General features: G+C 54.3%; 2 protein-coding genes and 1 long non-coding RNA gene across 5 annotated transcripts; 2 read left to right on the top strand and 1 right to left on the bottom strand.

Moving 5' to 3' along the window:
* LOC102158889 lies at positions 1,363-20,131 on the bottom strand. Its single transcript, XR_002345238.1, has 3 exons — positions 19,980-20,131; positions 4,753-4,883; positions 1,363-1,813 (listed from the first exon to the last, which is right to left on the bottom strand). It is a non-coding gene; the product is annotated as an uncharacterized LOC102158889 (long non-coding RNA).
* Positions 1,820-14,617, top strand: MPL (MPL proto-oncogene, thrombopoietin receptor). Its single transcript, XM_013999453.2, is given in 13 exon segments — positions 1,820-2,326; positions 2,475-2,607; positions 2,931-3,109; positions 3,610-3,908; positions 4,296-4,458; positions 4,707-4,833; positions 8,885-9,066; positions 9,229-9,371; positions 11,268-11,427; positions 11,645-11,741; positions 13,979-14,066; positions 14,280-14,451; positions 14,454-14,617. Coding segments are annotated over 13 exon segments (1,935 nt in total). The 5' UTR covers positions 1,820-2,247; the 3' UTR covers positions 14,567-14,617.
* Positions 20,221-24,542, top strand: CDC20 (cell division cycle 20). 3 transcript variants are annotated; one of them, XM_021093551.1, is made up of 12 exons: positions 20,221-20,352; positions 20,517-20,705; positions 20,818-20,966; positions 21,054-21,150; positions 21,329-21,457; positions 21,537-21,733; positions 21,830-21,924; positions 22,063-22,291; positions 22,446-22,571; positions 23,273-23,388; positions 23,783-23,900; positions 24,281-24,542. In XM_021093551.1, exons 1-11 carry the CDS (start codon positions 20,223-20,225, stop codon positions 23,895-23,897), a joined length of 1,572 nt encoding a protein of 523 aa, XP_020949210.1. In that variant the 5' UTR covers positions 20,221-20,222; the 3' UTR covers positions 23,898-23,900; positions 24,281-24,542.

The following is a 24,626-nucleotide window of genomic DNA, read 5'->3' as shown; positions in this document are numbered from 1 at the left end:
TGTCGTGGCGCAGCAGAAACGAATCCGACCAGTATCCATGAGGATGCGGGTTCGATCCCTGGCCTCACTCCATGCATCGGGGATCTGGCATTGCCATGAGCTGTAGTGTAGGTCCGCCGATTCAGCCCCTAGCCTGGGAACTTCCATATGCCACTGGTTGGGCCAAAAAAAAAAAGATGAGAGACACAGTGAGGTTATTGCGGCTGGTCCAGCGTGAAGAAGACAAGGATAGGAGATGGGACCGAAGTCAGCCGGGGTCCGATCTGGCCGAACCTCGCGTTCCTTTAGCAAGGGTTCAGACTTTATTCTAAGTGTAGTAGGAAACCATCTGGAGTTTTAAGCAGGGGAGTGAGGAAATCTGATTTTCATGGACGGGGTTAAGAGTGGAGAGAGTTAGAAGCTACTCAGAGACCCAGACTTGGACCGGGGTGGGAGGAGTGGGGGTGGTGACGGGTTCGGATTTACGGTACTTTTTTAAACGCCATCTGGCAGGACTTGCTCATGAAGGGAACGCGGGGTAAGAGGAAGACCGGAATCCAGCGCACCGAGGTGTGGGCTTGGATCGACTGAGCGGACTGGGGGGCTCAGGTTTAGGGGTGGGAGCCAGCATCGAGAGTTTCATTTTGGCCGTCCTCAGTCTAAGATGCCCGTTAGGCAGGCAAGGAGAGATGCCAAGTAGGCCGCCGATGATCGAAATCGGGAGCCCCGTAGGGGGAGTCTCAGCTGGCAACATTAATTAGGAAGTCATCAGCACACACACAGCCGCCGAGCCACGGGGCCACGTGAAATTAAAGCTGTTTCCCTTCTCACCAGGCGGACAGGGGCTGGTGGCCTTTGACTGGGGGCTTGGGGAAGCATCCAGAGTCACCTCCATTGGGCAGAGAAAGCCAGTCCTCGTAGCTTGAGCTCTGGGCAGAAGTCAGGACAAATGCATGCAGAGAAATGGTGCCAGAGAAGCTAAGCCCTCACAGGGGGGCCAAAGGTTCCCTGTCCCCCCTCCAGCTCCCCCCCACCCCCAAGAATTCTCTGTTAGTCACATCAATTCAGGAGGAAGAGAGGAAGGTGATAGTGAGAATGCTTAGTCTGTAGAGCCAGCAAGGGGAGCCCCACCTGAGGCCAGACAGGCTAAGTGTGGGAGTCAACACGGCCTGCTCTGGCCCCAGGCCCTGCAAGAGTCAAAGCTCCTGAGAGTCGGCCTAAAAGCCACCACAGTTACAGCAGTCGGAGGCGGCGGCCCGGGCTTCAGAGAAGGGAGCGTACCCACCCTTCTGCTCATGGCGAAGGCGAGGGCGAGCTGGAGAGCCGAGACCAACCAGCCCTTGATTCTGAGCCAACCAGACAAAAGCACTAAAGACCAGAGCGTCCAAAACCTTAAGATGTATTCGCAGCATCTGGGGACTCGGAGACAGTGCAGATTCTGTGTCAGGAGGTCTGGGGCGGGGCCCACGTTCTGTCTTTCTAAGAAGCTCCCAGGTGATGCCGCTGCTGCTGCTGCTCCGAGGACCACACTGAGTAGCAAAGGGTGACAGGCAGTGGTGGAGGTCCCGCAGCGGAGGGCCCACGTGGGGGGACGGTTCCAGGGAGAGTGTGTTTCTGTGTGCACGAGGTTATAGAACCCATTACGGCAGAAACTGCCACCATTTGTCCGGGTGCGAGGCAGACAGTCACGTCTCTGCACACTACACCTTCCAGCAGCACTGGGGGGCTCGTGACGCACTTGGGTTCTAAAGCTTAATGTCTTGAGTTTCACCTCGGAGCAGGTGTGTCATCTTAGGCAAACCTTTAATTTCTCCGCATCTCAGTTGGCTCATCACTGCAATGGAGAGAATAAGACTATTGTAGGATTAGCGGAGTCAAGGCTACATCAAGGGCTTCACGCGTGGCAGCACACGTGAGCACTCAGTGTGCAACCCGGGCTCACCACATGCCCTCCACCACGCGGGACACGGACACACACAAGCTTACTCTGCGTTTGGTACCTGATCAGAAGTGTGACCCCCATCTTCCTCCCACCTAAAGGCCTGTATCCTCTCTTCTGAATTCCTCCTACCCTCCTGCCCACTCCCACCCACCCCCGCCCCTGGCCCCCGGCCCCTGTGTGGTCTGGATGGGCCCCACAGGGGCAGGGACAGGGACAGGACGTGGGGCTGTATCTGACAGGAACCTGAGGGGCTGGCCCGGGAGGGGACTGGGGCCCGGCTTCCTGAAGGGAGGATGGGCTAAGGCAGGCTCACTCTGCCGGAGAAGATGCCCTTCTGGGCCCTCTCGGTGGTCATCTCCTGCCTCCTCCCGGCCCCCCAACACCTGGTGCAAGTCACCAGCCAAGGTGAGGTGTGTGGAGGGGGCGATCACCGATACCCAGGCCGAGGGAGCCCTGGGAGGGGTGCAAGGTGGGAGGCTCCCGCTGGTCCCCTGCCCTTGCCCACAAACACGCCCGGGAGGACCCAGAGCCCGACGCTCCAGCTGTTCCTCAGATGCCTCCTTGCTGGCCTCGGACTCAGAGTCTCTGAAATGTTTCTCTCGAACATTTGAGGACCTCACTTGCTTCTGGGATGCGGAAGAGGCAGCGCCCAGTGGAATCTATCAGCTGCTGTACGCCTACCCAGGGTATGTGCTGTACCGTACACACCGCCTAGCCTACGGGTATGTCATGCACACGCAGCTCCCTTGTATTGGTCCTGGACGCCCCTCCGCGGAGCCCCGTTCCAGCAGCTTCCCTGCCTTTGGCCCTATCAGAGAACCACTCCAAGGACACGCCCTAAGTAGCCACTTCATGAGCAGATGTGCTTTGGAGATGCTCAGCTCACGCCCCGACACAACCCCCAATCCCACCCCATCCTTCCCAGGCCCTGAGAAGAAAAATGGTGGTAAAGGAAACAGACCCAGTCCTCGGGCCCTGTAGGTAGGCGGGACTCCTTCTGTGCCCACAGGGAGAAGCCCCGTGCCTGCCCCCTGAGTTCCCAGCGTGTGCTGCCCTTCGGAACCCGATATGTGTGCCAGTTTCCAGCCCAGGATGAAGTGCGCCTCTTCTCTCAGCTGCACCTTTGGGTGAAGAACGTGCTTCGGAACCAGACTCTGTCCCAGCGGGAGCTCTTCGTGGACAGCGTGGGTAAGGGCCATCCTCCTGTCATTCCGGCCCCTCCGCTTGCTGCCCCCAGGCCAGCTCCCAGGACCAGACTGCTCTGTGCTCTTTCACGACAGCAAGGATGCTGTCCACTACCAGACCCCAGAGGCACCCCAGGGCCCTCGTCTCGTTCCTCTCAGCCTCAGCATCTAGAGCTAGACTTCATTTCACACCAGACTCGCCCTCCCATGGCTAACCTGTTCATTTCCTCACTCATCCACTGGTTACAGAACACTCACCATGTGCCGGGCACCATGCTAGCTGACAAGGATGCACAGATGGCGAGGTCCCTGCTCTTGGGGAGCACAGGACCTCCCACCCCTGCGGTGAGGTCCTGAGGAAAGAACAATAGGCTAAAGAGCCTCCCTGCCCCCACCGCAGCAGCTGCCCTCAACCCAGCCCCCAGCAGCGCTCTCTTACCGCCCACGGGTGGAACGTAGACTGAGGCACTCAAGGAGTTCTGATGTGCCCTGTCTCGCCCTCAGGCCTGCCAGCTCCTCCCAGTCTCATCAAGGCCAAGGGTGGGAGCCAGCCAGGGGAACTTCAGATCAGCTGGGAGGCCCCAGCTCCTGAATTCAGTGAATTTCTGAGGCATGAACTCCGCTATGGCCCCAAGGATGCCAGGAACGCCACGGGCCCCACAGTCACGCAGCTGCTGTCCACAGAAACCTGCTGCCCAGCTCTGCAGAGACCAAACTCAGCCCCAGCTCTGGACCGGCCTCCCTGTGCTCAGCCCATGATGCTCCGACAGGACGGACCAGAGCAGACCTCCCCAACTAGAGAAGTATCTTGGCCTTCCTCTGCTCCACCTCCTATTTCCTATCCCCAGTTGTGCCCCCAGAAAGGACAGGCCGTACTTTGGGGGATTCTGGACTGAGCTGGTCCTTTGAGAGTCAGTAGGGGCTCTGATTAGCTCGCAGGAGCCGTGTTACTTTGGGTCATTCATAACAACAAAATTGAGAGCTTCAGGCCCCCAGGTTAATGGGAATCTCCCTGAAAAGCCCTGGACGGCACTGAAACCCACTGACCTGGACCCCAGTCTGTGTGCATCTTATCCAGTGAGGAACCGGGGGTCACTCCACACACGTTGTGGGGCTTCAGATACAAGAGATGGAGGCTCTCTTGACTGAGAGGCCGACCTAGATTCTGAGGCTGGGGTTCTTCTCCCAAGGCCCCCTCTCTGACAGTGAAGGGTGGACGCTGCCTCATCTCAGGGCTCCAGCCTGGTAACTCCTACTGGCTCCAGCTACGCAGCCAACCTGACGGGGTCTCCCTCCATGGCTCCTGGGGATCCTGGTCCCTGCCTGTAACCGTGGACCTGCCTGAGGATGCAGGTGAGTCAGCGAAGGGGTGGGGCGATGCGGAGGACAGCGAAAAGGTGTCTAGAGAGGCCTGGGCTGGATGTGGAAGCTCGTGGTCCTTCCTGATGACCTCGAATCTGCCACTGGACAGAGTGAGCTATGCTCAGGGAGGGACGAGAGAACAGGAGTGCGTGTCCCCAGCTATGTGTGTAAAGATGACCGGGACACCTTACAGAGGAGGAGCACACGGGCTCTGATGGCATTTCCTTCTCCGACCCCAGTGGAAATCGGCCTGCAGTGCTTCACCTTGGACCTGAAGAATGTTACCTGTCAGTGGCAGCAACAGGACCATGCTAGCTCCCAGGGCTTCTTCTACCACAGCAGGACGCGGTGCTGTCCCAGAGACAGGTGAGGACTGAACGGCTGCTGGAGCGTGACGTCATGGGGGAGAAGCACAACTGTGCAGAAAGAGGGGAGAGATGGATTTGGGTCGGCCTCACCCCCCTGCCTTGTCCCCAGGACAAAAGGGCCTCCGTGTACTCAGCCTCCAGTGGGTATTTCCCGTTCCAGTGTCTCTTCACACCCCCTGGAAAGGCCTTGGTTTAATTCACCCTTAATCATGTCACCTAGAACACCACGACAGCTGCCATTCTCACCCACCTCCAATTGTCCATGCTGCTGACACACTGACCTCTGTTAAACTCGAACTTTGCATGGCCTTCCCCTTCTCAAACATATGCTGCGACTTTTTGCCCTCTATAGCAGATCCAAACAAAACTTGGCCTGGCCTTCAAGAACCTCCACTAAACACCTCACTGATCTGGCACCTCCTTCTTATCAAGCATATAACCAAGGCTTGTTAATCCGCATTTGTTCACCACTAGCATAAGTATGTATACCCTTACCCTGGTATACGCCATCGTCATCGCTCGCTTAGGCTACCGAGAAGACTAGTTAACGGATCCCTTCTGGGATCCTCCAAAACACACGCCACACAGGAGCTGGAGGGACTTTTTTTTTTTTTTTTTTTTTTTGTCTTTTTGCCATTTCTTGGGCCGCTCCCGCGGCATATGGAGGTTCCCAGGCTAGGGGTCGAATCAGAGCTGTAGCCACTGGCCTACACCAGAGCCACAGCCACGCGGGATCCAAGCCGCGTCTGCGACCCACACCACAGCTCACGGCAACGCCGGATCCTTAACCCACTGAGCAAGGCCAGGGATCGAACCCACAACCTCATGGTTCCTAGTCAGATTCGTTAACCACTGCGCCGCGCCACGACGGAACTCCGGAGGGACTTTTTAACATGCAAAAATAAATACAACATTCCCTGCTTAAATCTCTTCCAAGATCGATAGCTTCCGGTGACTTCAGGACAAAGAGAAGAACTCGATCATGGCCTCATACTGTGCTCGATTGCTCAGCCCTACCAATGCCTTCAGCTTCCTCTTGCACTCTGCTGCCTTTTGTGTTCTGAGCTCCGGTACTGGCCTTCTTTGCTTCCCTCCTACCTGCCATATTCCCTCCTGCCTCTGGGCCTTTGCACGTGCTGTTTACCCAGCTCTCCTGTCTTTACTTAACTTCTGTTTATCCTTTAGAGCACAACTCAAATGTCAGCTCCTCAGGGAACCCTCCCCTGACCTTCCTCCTTAGGTGATGGCACTATTATGTATCCTTGTTGTGCCATTCTTAAATACTTACTATAGCTATGATTTTCTTTTATATTTTATGTGGTTATTTGATAGCCGGTAAAATTCCCTGTCAGAGCTCCAGTTGAGAAAGGCTGATCTTGACTATACATAATCCATGAGGGCAAAGTCAGTGTCTGTTTGGAGTTCCCTGGCGGCCTAGTGGGTTAAGGATCTGGTGTTGTCACTGTTGCGGCTTGGGTCACTGGTATGGCATGCTGGCACAGGAAATTCCGTGCGCTGCGGGTGTGACCAAAAAAAAAATTAGTCAGCATCTGCTTCTACTCACCCATGTATTCTTACCTACCACAGTTCCTGGCACACAGTAGATGCTCACTTAAAAGAATGTTGAATGAATGAATAATGAAAAAAACCACTAACAGTTTTCAATGTATTCCTCCAGTTTTTCTACGCATTTACATGTCTATACACAATATTTAATTTTCAGTGTAAATTGGGTTGCATTATATATATGATTTAACATATTTCTACTCAAAAATATGTCTAGGAGATCATTACAAAAAGACGTAACTCGTTCTTTTTAGTGACCGATTTCCATGGTACGGAGGTGCCATGAAGGATCAAAGAGTAGCAAAGCTGAAGCCATCGTTTCCCCTTCTGAGACCTGCTCCTCCTCTTCTTGTCCATCCCGCCGCCAGCTCAGGTGTCCACCCTGGACCTCTGCCATGTCTCCCCCTCCACCTCCAGTCGGAAACACTTGTCCTTTCTGCCTCTTCGGCATCACTGGAGTCCGTCCAGCTCCCTCTGCCCCCACCGCCACAATCCCACGCGTCCTTTGCACGTGAAATACCATAACAGTGTCCTAGTAAATGTCTCTGCTTCTAGTCCCCTTCACAGTCCTTTCCTACAAACCGCAGAGGGACCAAAGTACAAAGCTAATCACGACAGGTCCCCATTTGAAATCCTGAAATGTCTCCGTCATTACTGCAAAATTAAGGGCAAGCTTCTTAAAAAGGCAGTAAGGCACCCATGACCTTGGTCTGCTGTCTTCCATTTGCCGTCACCACCAGGCCCTCTGTATGGAAAGCATTCTGCACCCCTCAGAATCTCCCTCAAAGCACCGCATCTCTTATCTGTGCACAAGCCTGTGTTTGTTCCCTGTGCCTGTCCTATTTATAGTCCAAGCCTCAGTCTACCCACTGCCTTGTACAGGAACTGTCCTCTGACCTTCCCAGGCTGGGTTAGATGATCCTCCTTGATAATTTCAAGCCAGCCTGTGCACACCGCAGAAAAATCCCATCCGTTTGTTTTTCTGCCTTGCCCACTGAAATGAGAGTTCCTTGAAAATTACTCCTTTACGTATTCGTTGGCCCTATCGCAGTGCCTGGCACATAATATTGACTCTTTGTTGAACAAATACATAAAATGATCAATAATTTTAGTAATAGCTCGCCATTTAGGGCTTATAATCGGGAAGGGACATGATTTATTCGTTCAATAAACCGTTATCGAAGGGACGAGGTACAGGCACTGGGGATAGAGGGACAAAAGAGAAAAGCTTACACCTTTGTTGGAGCTTATATTTTAGTTGGGGGAGGGGAAGAGCAGGTGACAAGCAAGTCAAGAAATAAAGGAACAAGATTATAGGATAGCGACTAAGTGGGAGGATGGGGGAACGGGTGCTAATTTAGACTGAGTGGTCAGAGAAAGCTTTGCTGAGGAGGTGACAGGTGAGCTGAGACCCAAGCAGCAAGGAGGAAGGAGGCAGGTGAGCTCTGGAGGCAGGGCCATCGGGCAAGGTGAGATGCAAAGACAACGCATCTGGTGTTGCAGCACAGGGAGGAGGCCCCGGGGATGAAGGGTGTGAGAACTGTAGGAGATGAGAATGGCGAGGCTGGGAGGAACTATAAACCATTCAAAGTCCTGCAGGGCCTGATATGGAGCCTGGATTTTATGCCAAGCGGTAGGTACGTACGGGGAACCCTTGATGGGTTTTAAGCGAAAGAGAGCAATGAGATGATGTACATTTTAAAAAGGTATTTCTCTGTGCAATTAAGAAGGAGTAAGAGTGGAAGCAGGATCATCAGTTAGAAAGTTGCCTTCATCTAATGCTAACGCAGCAGGAGTAAAGATCCAAATAAACGGACAGATCTGTCTTCTATTCTGGCTGTTATCAGATCAACACTTTGGATCTAAATTCGGGTTGCTGTGTGGAGAACAGATTACAGAAAGTGGTGAAAATGGGAGCAGAAAAGCCCGTTAGAAGGCTGTCATAACACCCTCTTAGTAAATAACACATAGCGGTGGCTAAGAGGACTGCCTAGTGAAAACAGATTAAAAACATGAAGACCTTCCCTCCAGAAAGAGGAAACCTTTCATCTTTGTAACCAACCTGTTCGAAGCAGGTATTGTTATGTTAACACATTTCAGGAGTTCCCCGGCAGTCTAGTGCTTAGGACTCTGCACTTCCATCACCGCAGCCCAGGTTCAATCCCTGCCTGGTCCGGGACCTGAGATCCCACATTCAGCTGCTGCACTCGGCAGCCAAAGAAAAATCACAAATGAGGAAACTGGGGCAGAGGTAAATCAAACTCAAGTAATTAGCCCAGAGTTACATGCCGATAAGACATGAACTCTATAGCCCGTGGTATCTTCACATCTCATCTTGCTCATTTTGACATGAAGACAGAAAGCCCTGGAGGTTCATGCAAGAGAGGAGTTGGATTATAATCCAGTCCCCTGTAGGATGGGAAATAGCAGAATTAGGCTCTGAGACTGGCCGGATTCAAAGACTCTACGGGGCTGATTTTTAGGGACCCCATCTGGGAGAAGTGCGAAGAGGAGGACCAAAATCCAGGACCACAGCCCTCCCGGCTCTCCCGCTGCCACTTCAAGTCACGAAATGACAGTGTTATTCACATCCTCGTGGAGGTGACCACAGCCCAGGGTGCTGTTCACAGCTACCTGGGCTCCCCTTTCTGGATCCACCAGGCTGGTAAGAACGTTCTTTCCTTCTCCTCCCACATAGCGCCCACCCCTGCCACGTCTGACCCCATGCCCAGGATCACCAACTCTGCTACTTCTGGCCCATGGCCCTGGTGACATGACGCCTCATGCGCAGATGGGCTTAGGCCAGTCCCTGCTGACATCCCTGCAGTGCTCATCCCCACTCCAAACTTCCACTGGAGGGAGGTCTCCAGCGGGCAGCTGGAAGTGGCATGGCAGCACCCATCATCCTGGGCAGCCCAAGAGACCTGCTATCAGCTCCGATACATCAGAGAAGGCCATCAGGACTGGAAGGTACAGTGGAGAAACAGACCTCAGCCTCAGACTATTACGGCCTATCAGGAGGGAAGGTGTCCCTGTATCTCCGTCTGGGCTCTTTATCTCTGTTTATGTGATCTAATCTCTCTTTGACGTCTGTTGCCCACGACTCCAATTCAAACCTTTATCTTCCCTTTGTTTGGGGGCCATCAGTCTCTCCTGATTCTCAGACCTCCTCTCAGACTGAACCTCCTCACTCTTTCCCGGCTCCTCCTCCTTTTCCACTCTTCCGGAATAGGCTGTGCTTCCTACAGTTCCCTACTAGACTCTTGTTCCCTCTAAAGAAATACATATGCTCTCCCTCGGTGGGTGCTCCGACTCCACGGTTTCAATGACTGTACATGAACCACCCCAACTTTATCATTTCAATACCCATTAGGAAAGGAACTTCAAGACCTTAAGGGAATTACCCAAACTTCTGAGATCTCAGTTTTCTCACTGGTGCTACGTACTTGCTAGGGTTACAGTAAACATTAAAGATATAAATAGCACACTGCCTGGGAGACAGAAGGTACTCAACAGCCATTAAATATTAAGTTTCTTTCTCTACTTTTACTCTCATTTACCACATGTAGATACAACTTCTTATCCGACAGCTCTACCTAAAAGCTCTCCAGGGCATTTCAGACACAATATATCCAAAACTGTACTCCTCTTCCTCCTCAAAGTTATTCTACTTTTTTTTACTGCGGGATAAGTTACATCAAGTACACAAACCTTAAACACACAATTGATTGATTTGCGCACGAGTACACACCCATGTAACCATGAAGCACATCAAGACACAGGTTATTTCCAGCCAGAACCTAGGAAGGGCCTGGTGCCCCTAGTCACACACGCACACCCTCCAAGGTAATCGCTGTTCCAACACTCCCACTGATAAGTGTTGGCTGTTGTTGAACTTAATAAAATAGAACCACACAGGATTTCTTCCTCACACTTACTTCTCCTGTTCCTTGTCTCTGCCAATGGCACCAACACTTACCCAGTTACCCCAACCTGGAATTATCCTTGACTCCTCCCATTTCCCTTGTCCCTTCCCTCTGTTTATAAATTGAGTTTATTGTACTCAGAGGCCTGATGTCCCTACTACCACTGTCTTAGCCTCATCTGTAGCCAGCCAGCCAGTCCATCCATGCTCTTAATACACTGGACACTCTGGAACCTCCCATCCGGCAACCTGGGCGGCATTGCACTCTTCCTGATGCTCCCACAGAACCTTACTTACATCATTACTAATGCACTAACTATTTCCTTTAATTATTTTCTTGTTTGGATGTTTTCCTCCTGAGTCATGTCAGACCGTGTTTCATTTATCTTTCCCCCCCGGCTCCACCCCGTGCAGAGGCCAGCGCTTAGCATCTCGAAAGCTGTTCACAAATGTTTGCTAACTGATTAAGTCAGTAATGGCTCCATGCTCATACACACGATGTTTGTTGCCTCCGCTTGGAATCTGTCCTGGTACCCTCGGCACCTAACCCAGTGCTGGCATCCTCAACAGACTGCGTGTTATCTGTGGCCGGGTCTACACGGCTCTGAGTGTCTGGGGTTTCCACCGCCCGACCTGGAGTTCTGGTGTGCACCTGGTCAGTGTGTGCACCAGGATCTCTGCCAGAGGGTGTATCGCATGGACGTGTGTCAGGATGAGGGTAGTTCTGTGTGTAGATGAGTCAGTGTGTCAAGTGTATCGGGCCAGGCAGGGTGAGGCTTGAGGGCGAGGTGCTCTCTGCCCAGTTCCCGTCAGGATGCGTGTTTTCTGCCAGTGAGGCTCCCTGGGCATCCCTGGGGAGTCAAACGCCGAGCTCTCAAGTCCCCAGCGCCGGCCCACCGGGGCCCAGAGCCTGACCACCTGCTCGCTTCTCCTCCGCGCAGGTGCTGGAGCCACCTCTCGGGGCCCAAGGAGAGACGCTGGAGCTGCGCCCGCGCTCCCGCTACCGTATACAGCTGCGCGCCAGGCTCCACGGCCCCACCTTCCAAGGCCCCTGGAGCGCCTGGTCCGACCCGCTGAGGGTGGAGACCGCCTCCGACACCGGTGAAGGGCGGGTGGGGGGAAAACACGGTCTGCGGCTGCGCGAGTGGGGGGTGGCGGCCGCCGGCGCAGCGAGGGGCGTGGCTTCGAGCTCTAGGGGCCGCGGCTGCGCAGACAAACCCTGAGCCCCAGGGCGGCGAGGGGCGGGGCCTGGCGGGGCTGGGGGCGGGGCCTGGGCGGGGCTCCGGCCTGGGGCGGTCTAACTGCCTTTGTCCCCTAGCCTGGATCACCTTGGTGACCGCTCTGCTTCTGGTGCTGGGCCTCAGCGCCCTCCTGGGCCTGCTGCTGCTGAGGTGGCAGTTTCCCGAGCACTACAGGTACCGCTCTGGCCAGGCGGGAGACCGGGCGGTAGTCCGGGCGGGGCCGGCGGCCTCTAAAGAATTCCCCGGGACATTTTATGACCGCCGCTCGGGACAGCCCCACATCCACACCCACCCGGGCCCACACCCGGGGTCAGCTGCTCCTTGCACCACCTGCTTACACTCTTTCATGTCCACTGTACGGGACACCTCAAACAGCCCCACCTTCTGGCTCCTCATCTCAATAACAAGGCTACCGTCCACCTGTCACCCAAGCCAAGACACTCAGGCACCTCCCCCCCATCCAGGCTGGTCCAGTTATTCCACCCCTTAACCTTGTTCAAACAATAGCCCCTTCCTCTTACCTAACTCACCAAGACAAGCCCCTGCTCCCTCCGCAGGGAGCCATCAGAATCTTCTAAAATGCACACATGAACTTGTCTCTCTGCCTCCCTAAGTCTCATTACTAGCTCCCCAGGATAAAATCCAGACTCTAGAATGACAAGCAAGACTGTGCAAAATCTGGCCACTGCCAGCATTTCATCCTGGACCCACCCTGTGCATCAGCCTTGCCAAACTGTTGGTGATTTCTTCCACAAGTCAAGCAGCTTTACTGCTCGGGGCCTTTGAGCATAATGTCCCCTCTGCCAGGAATATCCTCCCTGGATGACTAATACCCATTTAGCTTTAAATAACTTTCTTCACCAACTCCTAGGAAACCTTCCCTGACCCTGCCCTACTGGCTGCTCTCTTTGGGCCCCAGTACAGCCTTCTGTCATCGTACCAGAAGCATCTCACTGCTTTCCTTTCTTTGTATGTGTTCCCTATGCCTTACTTGGTCATCCTTCAAAACAGTGCCTGCCTAACAGCACACCCTTAAATAAATGTTATTAATGAATGACTTGTTTATGTGGAAAGCCTAAGGCTGCAGAGAAATGTCATTGAAAGTCGTAAACACAAAGGACAGAATCCATGCCACCTCAGTCCTTTGGCTGGTACCATCTCTCAATTCCTGAAGACTCGGCTCAGAAGGCACCTCCTCCAGGCGGCCTCTTTTGATGGCCCTAAGCTGGATTAGATGCTCCTCTTCCGTGCTCTCATCTCCCCTTGAGCATGTCTTTGATCTTTTAATCTGCTCATATATATGAGCAGACTGGAATGTAGCCTCTCTGCAGGTAGCCAGATCCAACAAAAAAGTTGGAGGCAGGACTTCCTGTTGTGGCGCAGCTGACATAAATCTGACGAGTATCCATGAGGACACAGGTTCGATCCCTGGCCTCGCTCAGTGGGTTAAGGATCCAGCGTTGCTGTGAGCTGTGGTGTAGGTCCCAGACGAGGCTCGGATCTGGCGTGGCTGTGGCTGTGACATAGGCCAGTGGCCACAGCTCCATTCAACCCCTAGCTTGGGAACCTCCATATGCCGCAGGCGCAACCCTAAAAAAATTTAAAAAGACAAAAAAAAAAAAAAAAAGTTGGGGGAGAAGAGAAGAGGGAGGTGGTGCTTCTGAACCAGGCATACTCAGTTCCTGCTCCACAGTTTACCCGACACATCACTCCTCCTTCCCTGGAGAGATGTGAGGTCAGAAGAGGCCTTGAAATACTGCTCAGCTGAAGTCCCTCCATGTGGAAACAGGAGCCTAAAGAATTGGAGTTTCCCCCAACACACCTTCATCCGTGTTCTTCCCAAATGGACCACCTTCCTCAGTAACTTAATAAAAGCCCCGTCGGTTCTCTTCATTCATTTGTTCTTCTAATTACTTGAGCACCTCTTATAAGCCAGACACTGTTCTACACCCTGGAAATGCGGGAATGACCAAACAGATACACCCTTTGCTCTCATGGAGTTTATATTCTAGTATGTGTACTAGATACACATATACAAATAATACTCTAATAAATACCCAGTAAGTCGAGTGCTGTAAAGAAAAATAGGCAGAACGGGAGACAGAGTGATGGGGAAGGGAAGTGGTTCTGTTTTAGACAGGTTCGTCAGGTAAGGCCTCTCTGTCAGGATGAGTAGAAACCTAACGACTGAGTGTTCCAGACAGAACAGAAAGTGCGAATGCCCGAGGCAGGAATGTTGGCGGACACCCAGCCACCCTTTCTGACCCTCCACCACCTGAGGTTTCCTTTGCTCCTCTACCTTCCTTTACTGCCCTGACTGCACTGGGACCTCTCCAAGCCTTACCCCCCCCCCACTGCCCCCTCCCGACTCCCGCCCGCAGCTCAGTCTCCTTCTTTTCCTTCTCCCCCAGGAGCCTGAGGCATGCGCTGTGGCCCTCCCTTCCAGACCTGCACCGGGTCCTAGGCCAGTACCTCAGGGATGCTGCAGCCCTGAGTCCGGTGAGTGCACCCCTCTCCCCACCAGCCCCCACCAGCCCTCCCTGGAGCTGGCTCCCAGCCCCAGCCCCAGCCCCCCACCTCTCCGAGGCCCTCGTGCACCAGCCTGCCATCCCTGGGCCCTATGTCCAGCCCAGCTCTCTTTCCTGCACAGTCCAGGTCCTGCTCCCAGAGGACCTGCTCTAATCCAGACCCCTTTGCCTGCATCTCTCCCAGCCCAAGGCTGCAGTCTCAGACGCCTATGAGGAAGTGGAACCCGGCCTCCTTGAAATCCTACCTAAGTCCTCGGAGAAGACTCCCTTGCCCCTGTGTTCCTCCCAGGCCCAGACGGACTACCGAGGATGGCAGCCTTCTTGCCTGGGGACCCTGCCCCTGTCTGTGTGCCCACCATGGCTGAGGCGGGGTCCTACTGCACCACTCACATCGCCAACCATTCCTACCTACCGCTCAGCTGCTGGCAGGCCCCTGGCTCCCAGTACCCAGGGCAGATCCAAACCCTCTAGTCCTTCCCACCTTCTCCGCCCACCCCATCCCAACAGCACAGCCATCGCAGACCTCACCTCCTTCCCCGGTGTCTCCTCTCCCAGCTGGGCTTCAGAGCACTGAGCCTTCAGTACTGCTGCTGACAAAAATCCAGGACCCTCTCTCCTCAGAGTAGGCTCATTTGACTAAGTGCCTCTTAACTTTCACCTCCTTTCTCTCTCTCTCTTTTTGCTTTTTTTAGGGCTGCATGTGTGGCATAGGGAAGTTCCCAGGCTAGGGGTCGAGTCGGAGTTGCAGCTGCCAGCCTCCACCCCAGCCACAGCCACGCCAGATCCTTAACCTGCTGAGTGAGGCCAGGGATCGAACCCACATCCTCGGGGTTAGTAGTCAGGTTCATTACCCCTGAGCCACAACGGGAACTCCCTCTCGCTCCTGTTTAATGCCAAACTCCTCCACTTCTCCACTCCCATTTGCTCCTCAGACTCCTTCGATTTGTTCTCCGACCATCACTCTGCTAATGGAACTACGCGGCAACCTCCGCCTCAAACCTTCTCATTGCGCGAGATCCAAAACGATCCTGCTAATCCTCAATTTATTCGATCTCCCTTTTGGCACCTGTCGTGGCGGCAGTGCGTGTCTCCTTGAAATTCTCTCTTTGCATGGCCTGCAAACCTCACCATCTCTCACCATCTCTCCTGGCTCAGGCCTCTCTGTGTATGTCAACAGTTAAGAGCATAAACTCTGGTGTCAAAGCTAAGTTCAATTCCTGTCTTTCCCACTTGCTAGCTGTGTGACCTTGAGCAAATAACTGAAAGTCTTTGAGCCTTAACTTTTCTTATCTGTAAAGCACGGATAACAGAACCTCGTAAAGTTATAAAGAGCACTTAGTGAGATAATCTAAATAAAGCACAGTGACTAGGACATAGCAAGTATTTAATACATCTAAACTATGGTAATTATTGCTTCCTAATCGCTTATCTTGGCATTTCGTCCAGTCCTTAATTACTGCCGTCTCAAGAGTCCATTCTTAATTGTCTCCAATCCCACCCACTCTCATTGCCTTTCCTGTATGCTGATCATTCCAAAGTTCTTATCTCCAGCTCATGGTTCCATCACAGCACCTGCAATGCTTTATGCAGGTAGCCATTTACATGTCCGTCTTCTGTTACTAGATTGTGAGCTCCCTGAGGGCAAGGGCTGGGATTTATTTGTCTTTCCCCACACTTTCCGCCCCCCCAACCCCCCCACCCCCGCTGGCACCTAGAGTAGTGCTTGGTGCATGGTAGTTGGCCTTCAATAAATGTTTTTCTAAAGGAAGGAGATCTTTCTGGACAATGCCACCTTAGCTCCAGTGCCAACCTCCCTCATCCTCTATGCCATTCACGTGCGGCGCTAAGTGTGCTTAGGCCGTTCTGATTACGGAGGCCCCTGACCCATTCAAATTCTTAAACAAATGGCATTTTTTGCTGACTCCAAACATACCCACTATGTTAGTCAGGGTCTTGGCAGAAATAGATGACACACTCAATCTGGGTGTCTGGATAAGAGTTTAATAAAGGGCATATTTATAAAGATGAGGCAGGATTTCAGAAAGCCATCAAGGACTAGGGCAGTATCCCAGGGCTAACAACAGCTGGGTGCTGGTACCCTCACCCACCCTCCGTATCAAGGGGCAAGGGGAGAGTGGCTATGAGAGCTGGACACAGCAGCTACAGAGGGGGCTGCCTGGAGGAGCTGTGGCAAAGAGGATGTGGCAGGTACAAGCCAGGGGAGTAAAAGTTCCTGCCTGCTCCCCCCACCCCCCGATCTCCTCTGTATTATTTTGCTAGGGCTGCCCATAACCATGTACCACAAACTTGGGGGCTTAAACAATCCATTTTTTTGCTTCTGTTTTCTTTTCTTTCTTCTTTTTTTTTTTAGGGCCACGTGTGTGGCATACGGAGGCCCCAGGTTAGGGGTCAAATCAGAGCTATAGCTGCCGGCCTGCGCCACAGCCACAGCAATGTGGGATCTGAGCCTTGTCTGTGACCTACAGCACAGCTCATGGCAGTGCCGGATCCTTAACCCACTGAGCAAGGCCAGGGATTGAACTCACATCCTCCTGGATACTAGTCAGGCTTGTTAGCTGAGCCTCAGTGGGAACTCCCTGGTTTTGTTTTTTAATTGAAGTTCAGCAAAGACACCAGTCATACTGGATCAGGACCCACCCAATGATCTCATCGGAGCGAATTATACCTGGAGTGACTCTCTGAAGTACTGGGGCCTAAGTATTCAACGTAAAAATGGGGGGGGGGCACAATTTAACACGTAACATTCTCCCACTGGTGGAATACACGGAAACCAGAGCCTGAGGGAATCCACCGATGCAGGCTCTGAGTCAGCCTCGCAGGGCGCAGGGCAGAGCAGAGAAGGATGGAGAGTGGGTGTGGATGGGACAAACGGATGACAGCCAGGGTACTCACGTTCCGTGATTCCTCCCCCAGCCATGAGCAAGGCGCCAACTCTACTCTGAGGGACTCCAGACTAGGGACGAGAGCCAAACCACGGAATCTCTCCCCTTTATGCCCACTGCGCCATCACGTCCTGACCACTCTCGCTTCCCAAGTTCTGTCTCCTCCATCCCCACTGAGCTACGACGAGTCTCTACCTAACGTCTCTGCCTCCAACCTCTCTCCTTAAATCCAACCCAGTGCTGCCTCCAGACTGGTCTGTCTACTCCTCTCACACCTTGCTCACGCCCTGCCTCGAAATCTTTAGCCTTGACTCTCCAGAAACGGATGTCTTGCTCTTCCACTATTTCTAAGGATGAGGACTGAGCACGTTAACATAATGCCAAGCACAGGGAAGGATGCGGTGTTCAGTGACTTACTTGGATCACTGTTCCGACCTCTGAATACCACCTCTGTTTTAGCCCCTTCTGCCCTTTACTTCCCTAGATTCAGATCCCTCAAGTGGGAGTTCCCCCATCTAAGCAGCTCCTCAGCCGCTTAATTATCTATCTCTAAAGCCTTGTTCTCCTTCCCTCCAGCTTAAGAGGGAGCGATCTATCTTTTCTAGACGGAAAAGGCTTCCCGTGTTTTCTCCCCTTTCTTCCTGGGCAAGGTATCCAGACACCTGGTTCTACCAGCAGGCCCTTGCCCGTCCTCTTTCATCTCCCCTGGCTCTCTTGCCTTCTCCTTCAACCATGCGTAGGCATCTTGGGGCTGGCAGTCCAAGCTCCCATGCACTGCCCTCTTTCTCACTCCCAAATTTCTCACGCAAGTAGTCTGCTACTTGATCATCTGGCATCTTATTAGAATTCCTCCCACTTCAAGGTCCTTGCCAGTATAATCGCCACTGGCTTCTTTTATGCCTTTATTTTTAAATGTACAAATACCCTTATTTACCATATTGTTCTTTTTTGTTTTGTTTTTTGGCCACCCTGAAGCATATGGAGCTCCTGGGCCAGGGGATCAGATCCAAGCCACAGCTGAGGCAACAAAGGATCCTTTAACCCTCTGTGCCCGGCTGAGGACGGCACCTGCATCCTGGTGCTGCAGAGACACCTCTGATCCTGTTGTGCCACAGCAGCAACTCCTTTTTTTGGCCACCCTCTGACATGTGGAAGTTCCTGGGCCAGGGATCAAACCTGCACCACAGCAGTGACAATGCCCGATCCTTAACCTGCTGAGCCACCAGGGAAGTCCTACCCTATTGTTCTCTTCCTCTACAATTACACTTACTCCAGAAGCTGCAAATTGCTGGCCATGTCCCGCCCTCAGAAGTGTTTGGGTGTTCCCGTCGTGGCTCAGTGGTTAAAGAATCTGACTAGGAACCATGAGGTTGAGGGTTCGATCCCTGGCCTTGCTCAGTGGGTTAAGGATCCGGCATTGCCATGAGCTGTGGTGTAGGTCACAGATGTGGCTCGGATCCCACGTTGCTGTGGCTCTGGCGTAGGCCGGTGGCTACGGCTCCGATTCAACCCCTAGCCTGGGAACCTCCATATGCCGCAGAAGCAGCCCAAGAAATGGCAAAAAGACAAAAAAAAAAAAAAAAAGAAAGAAAAAAAAAAGAAATGTTTGCTTTGACCCTTCCCTCACTGATTCTACAAGGCCTGGCAAATAAAATCCAAACTCCTTAGCTTAACATTTAAGTCCCTGAGAATTCCCATTGTGGCTCAGCAGGTTAGGAACCCAACTAGCATCCATGAGGATGCGGGTTTGATCCCTGGCCTCGCTCAGTGGGTTAAGCATCTGGCGGTGCTACAAGCTGCGGTGTAGGTCACAGATGTGGCTGTGAGCTGGCATTGCAGTGGCTGTGGCACAGGCCAGCAGCTGTAGTTTTGATTCAACCCCTAACCTGGGAACTTCCATATGCTGCAGGTGCAGCCCTCAAAAGAAAAGAGGAAGAAAAAAAAAAAAAAAAGTAAGGCCCTGGCCAACCTGACTCCTGTGTTCTCTAGTGTCTACGAATCCCCATTTCCAGTCCTAGGACACTTAACTCCTTGTTTTCCAAGGTAATGGGAAATAGACAACATGAATGCTTCAAAATCAAAGATAATAACGATATTAAGTTTGGGTTAAGAGCCCCCAAATGATCTCTGTCATCATCAGAGTTGTGCTTAGGCTAATGATGGAAAAGGTGATTTTTCTAGCCTCTCTCTGGGACGGTGTAGCTTATGGTTAGATTGCTTGGGTTAGTCGGATACTTGGGCTCCACTACTTGCTGTTAGTGGCTGTTTGCCTTAGGGCAAGTTTCTAACCTCTTCCTGACCCCATTTCTTTTTTTGTAAAAAGGGGATGAAGTATCTCTCCGCCTTACTGGACGGAAGGTTGATGTAAACACAGCCGTCAGCAGAGGGCCCGTCAATGATAACCCTCATTATTTCTTACTGCTGTTGCTTCTAAGCCTATCACGCAATCCATTCAAGTCTGTATTGGAGCATCTGGACTCCCACCAACATGCGACCTCGGACACATCCCTTCCGGAGCCTCGAGGTCTTCATCACACATGGGTGTGTGGCTGGGAAGACCAGGGTGCACCATGCGCAGATTAGACTAGGGGGTCGCTAAAATCCCTGGCGCCTCTCAAGCCCCGTGGGGGGAAGGCACGGTTTCCCTCACAGAGCCGTCCAATCCTGAATCCTGATCCTTTTCCCTGACCTACGGAAATGGACCACTTTTTAAGCCTCATTTTCCTTGTTTGTAAAACGGTAACAAACAAAACAACTTTTTAAAACCAGAAACATGCACTACTTCCTTCCCAGCGGTCTCCCCGCCGGCACGAAGCAAACAGTGGACGCTCCGGCCGCCCTTCTGCATCTACACGTTCTCAGTCCACTCCTCGCTCCTCTCCGTGCCCTGCCCGCTCCCCTCTGCCCGCCGGCCGGCGGTGCGCTGCCTACAACCTCTAAGCAGCTCCAGGGCTCCAGGTCCTTCCGACGTCTGCACTTACGCATCCAGGAGGAGATCCGCAAGCCGGGTTTAAGCGCGAAGGGCGGGTGCGGGGAGGCGGAGGAATGAATGGAAGCGACTGCGGAACGCGGGGAGCCCAGCCCCGCCCCGCCCCGCCCCCCGACGCCGGGTCTCCCGACCCGCCTCCGCCTGTCTCTCACCCTTCAAATCCCGCTCCGCTCCGGGACTCCCGTGAGATCTCAACGTTCCCCCGGAAGGCCCGCCCCCTACGCCCCGGAGGCCAATGGGCGAGGGCGACGGTTGCGACGGTTGGGTTTTGAAGGAACCAATCAATGCTCGGAGCGGAGAGTTTAAGACGCCGAAGTCAGCGTTGCCGAGGCCGGTCCGGGATCGGAGCCTGTTCTGCGCGGACGGTGAGAGGCGGCTGCGTCGAGGGGGCAGGGGTAGGGTGGCGGCTGGGGTGCCGGGCCCGGAGAGGCTGCGGCAGGGCTGGCCCTGCGTGGTCGGCCGTCGCCGAGCACGGTCGCGTCTCCCTGGGGCTCGCGGGCGGCCGCCTCAAGCACCCCTCCCCTTCCAGCCGCTCCCATGGCCCAGTTCGTGTTCGAGAGCGACCTGCACTCCCTGCTGCAGCTGGATGCGCCCATCCCCAATGCACCTCCCGCGCGCTGGCAGCGCAAAGCGAAGGAAGCCGCGGGGCCGGCCCCCTCGCCCATGCGGGCCGCCAACCGATCCCACAGCGCCGGCAGGACCCCCGGCCGAACGCCGGGTGAGGCGGGGGCGGCGGGTCGAGGGCGGGAGAGGAAAGGGCTGAGAGCAGCTTCGTGCCTGCTCCCGCGGGAGCCCGGTCGGACCGTCTGGCTTCCCCCTTGCCGCCCCAGGCAAATCCAACTCCAAGATGCAGACCACTCCCAGCAAGCCTGGCGGCGATCGCTATATCCCCCACCGCAGTGCCTCCCAGATGGAGGTGGCCAGCTTCCTCCTGAGCAAGGAGAACCAGCCCGACAACAGCCAGACGCCCACCAAGAAGGTATGCGGCGGAGGGGCTTAAGGCGGGAAACGGCTCTGTGCCTCCTGGACGCGGCCGCCCTGCCTCAGCACCACCCTTCTGTGCCAGGAACATCAGAAGGCCTGGGCTCTGAACCTGAACGGTTTTGACGTGGAGGAAGCCAAGATCCTCCGGCTCAGTGGAAAACCACAGAACGCCCCAGAGGGTAAAGACCCGGAGCTCTCAGCTCTTGGAGGGAGGTGTCCAGTCCTTCCAACCCCAGGGCTCCGGGGAGCTGAGGTGGCTGGCCACCCTTCCCACCTGAGACAGAGGAGGGGAGAGGCTGCTCTGGCCCTCCTGGCCAGGGGCAGGGGGAGGTGTCTAGAGCCACTCTGTTGCCACAGGTTACCAGAACAGACTGAAAGTACTCTACAGCCAGAAGGCCACGCCCGGGTCCAGCAGGAAGACCTGCCGATACATCCCTTCCCTGCCGGACCGGATCCTGGATGCCCCTGAAATCCGCAACGACTACTGTGAGTGCAGCCTTCCCCTTGCTCGCTGGATAAGAAAGAGGGCCCTGGGACGCAGGCTCTTCCTTTCCCCCTCTGGCAGACCTGAACCTGGTGGACTGGAGCTCTGGGAACGTACTGGCTGTGGCCTTGGACAACAGCGTGTACTTGTGGAGTGCCAGCTCTGGTGACATCCTGCAGCTGCTGCAGATGGAGCAGCCTGGGGACTATGTGTCTTCTGTGGCCTGGATCAAAGAGGGCAACTACCTGGCTGTGGGCACCAGCAGTGCTGAGGTCCAGGTGAGATCTGTCCCCGTGCTGCAGCTCTGTTGACCCCCAGACCCAGCCGCTTGCCCACCAGTCCTAATCTCTGATCCTAATGGGGTCTCTCTGTAGCTCTGGGATGTGCAACAGCAGAAACGGCTTCGAAACATGACCAGTCATTCTGCCCGAGTGGGCTCCCTCTGTTGGAACAGCTACATCCTGTCCAGGTCAGTGGGGTTTTGCCAGTCTCTTGTGAAATCCGTCCACTATTTTGGCCCACTCTCGCCAAACTGGACGCCTCTGAACGGAAGCAGCTCTGGCCTGCTGGCAGTGTTGGGCCTGATTCCTTTCTCCCCTTCCTGCAGTGGCTCACGTTCCGGCCACATCCACCACCATGATGTTCGGGTGGCAGAACACCATGTGGCCACACTGAGTGGCCACAGCCAGGAAGTGTGTGGGCTGCGCTGGGCCCCAGACGGTCGACATCTAGCCAGTGGTGGCAACGATAACTTGGTCAATGTGTGGCCTAGTGCTCCTGGAGAGGGTGGCTGGGTTCCTCTGCAGACATTCACGCAGCACCAAGGAGCTGTCAAGGTGAGAGGGCTGGGCTGGGGCTCTGCAGACTCTCACCCGTAACCTGGGGACATTAAGGGGATCTGGGCGGGAGGGATCGCACTGGGTTAATCTGTGACCCCTGAGCTCCTTGTCCAACTCTAGTACCTGCTGACCCTGCCTTTCTCCCACCTAGGCTGTAGCTTGGTGTCCCTGGCAGTCCAATGTCCTGGCAACTGGAGGGGGCACCAGTGATCGACACATTCGAATCTGGAACGTCTGCTCTGGGGCCTGTCTGAGTGCCGTGGACGCCCATTCCCAGGTAGTCTTCCCTATCCCAGCCTCCCAGTCCCAGATGCCCTCTTTTTTTTTTTTTTTTTTTTTTTGCTTTTTAGGGCCACACTTACGGCATATGGAAGCTCCCAGGCCAGGGGTCTCATCGGAGCCGTAGCTGCCAGCCTGCCCCACAGCCACAGCAACGCGGATCCACGCGGCGTCTGCAACCTACACCACAGCTCACGGCAATGCCGGATCCTTAGCCCACGGAGCGAAGCCAAGGATCAAACCCACATCCTCATGGATCCTAGTCAGGTTCCTTAAGCGCTGGGCCGCAAAGGGAACTCCCCCAGATGCCTTGTTATTCTGGATAGTCTTCCTGGGCAACCACGAACCCTCCAGCGGCTTCACCAGTGTTATACCCTGATGACTTCCAAACCTCTGACTTGGCTCTCAGACGCTCCAGAACCGCGTTTCCAACAGGCCGCAGGCCGCTTCTCTCTAACCCCGTGTCCTATAGGTGGCTCCACACTGACGTGTCCCACATGACACTTACTTCTCCCCCCTTTGCCTCCTGGAATGTGCTCCCCCTCCTCCTGCGTCGAGTGCGAAGGGCGCTGCTCAGAACCTGAAAAACCTACCTAGCGTCTTCCACTGTCCTCGTCCCCAGGCCGCATTGGGTTTCCTGAGACCCTCAGCCACTCGTGTCCCTCCCCTCGGCCTCATCCTTCTTTCTTCCCGGAGCAGGCTCACAGCACAGGTCTCAGCATTCTTCTCTCTCCCAGTCTGTCTACCCACTGGTCTGAGTGGGGTCTGCTTCTGTCTTCCTTAGACCCTGCGAGGGCTCCCTGGCCCCACGGCGTGTAAGCCAAATCCATTCGCTGGTGGGTCTCTCTGCGAGCCCTGACGCTTCCCTCCTCCGCACCCCTTTCCCCCCAACACCCCACCCCCCTCCCCCCACCCCCGCCCAGCGCATGCAGCCTCCACTCTAGACTTGGGCTCTGGAGCCAGAGTTCAAATTCTGGCTCCATCCCCTCCTAACTTAACTGGCATGTGACCTTAGGCAACTTGCTAAACTTCCTTCTGCCTGATCTGTAAAATAACCAAGTTCAAACTCAAAAGGCTTTTGTGAGGCCTACCTCATTCAAGTCTAAGTCCGTGGCACCTGGTGAGGTGCCTGGCACCACCAGCCTGGACCTGGTTCTGATCTGAGTAGGGCTGGTTTCATGTCATGCCCACATCATGCCCTCTCCACAGGTGTGCTCCATTCTCTGGTCTCCCCACTACAAGGAGCTCATTTCAGGCCATGGCTTTGCCCAGAACCAGCTGGTTATTTGGAAGTACCCCACCATGGCCAAGGTGGCTGAGCTGAAAGGTAGGTGCTAAGTGACAGAAGCCAGACACGAGGGGCACACATCGTGTGACCACTCCTATGGAATGTCCAGAAGCGGCGAAAGCAGAGCGTGGAAAGCGATTACTGCTTGGCGGGCTGTGAGGAGGGTGAGGAGGAGCGGCTTTCTTTACGGGGTGATGGAAATGTTCTGGACTTGCCGCTGTGATGGTTGCATAATGTGTGAATATGCCAAAAATCAATGCACTGTACCCTGCAAGGATGACGTTGATAGTGGGTAAACTGTTAATTATCGTAATAGCAAACAACCCCCCAAAAGAGGTGGTAGCTCTCAAAGGCGGAGGGCTGTGTGGCCACCCACCTTGGTGTGTACTGCTCTCACCTGTTCCCTCCTCGTGGCCCAGGTCACACAGCCCGGGTCCTGAGTCTGACCATGAGCCCAGACGGGGCCACAGTGGCATCAGCAGCAGCAGATGAGACCCTGCGGCTGTGGCGCTGCTTTGAGCTGGACCCTGCACGGCGGCGGGAGCGGGAGAAGGCCAGCGCAGCCAAAAGCAGCCTCATCCACCAAGGCATCCGGTGAGGACCACCGCATCAGCTCGGTTTTTTTTGTGCTGTCTTTTTTTTTTTTTACTTTTCTAATAAAGCCACATGTCTCACCCTCTTCTCCTGCGCGACCTCCGTCCCAGCAGCCTCCCAGAGGTTCCCATCTCTGTGATCAGAGAGCTGGAAACATGCCTCCTGTTTGCA

Source organism: Sus scrofa, chromosome 6, assembly GCF_000003025.6.
Source record: "Sus scrofa isolate TJ Tabasco breed Duroc chromosome 6, Sscrofa11.1, whole genome shotgun sequence".
Taxonomy (NCBI): Eukaryota; Metazoa; Chordata; class Mammalia; order Artiodactyla; family Suidae; genus Sus; species Sus scrofa.
This window is presented reverse-complemented; position numbering and strand designations above follow the sequence as displayed.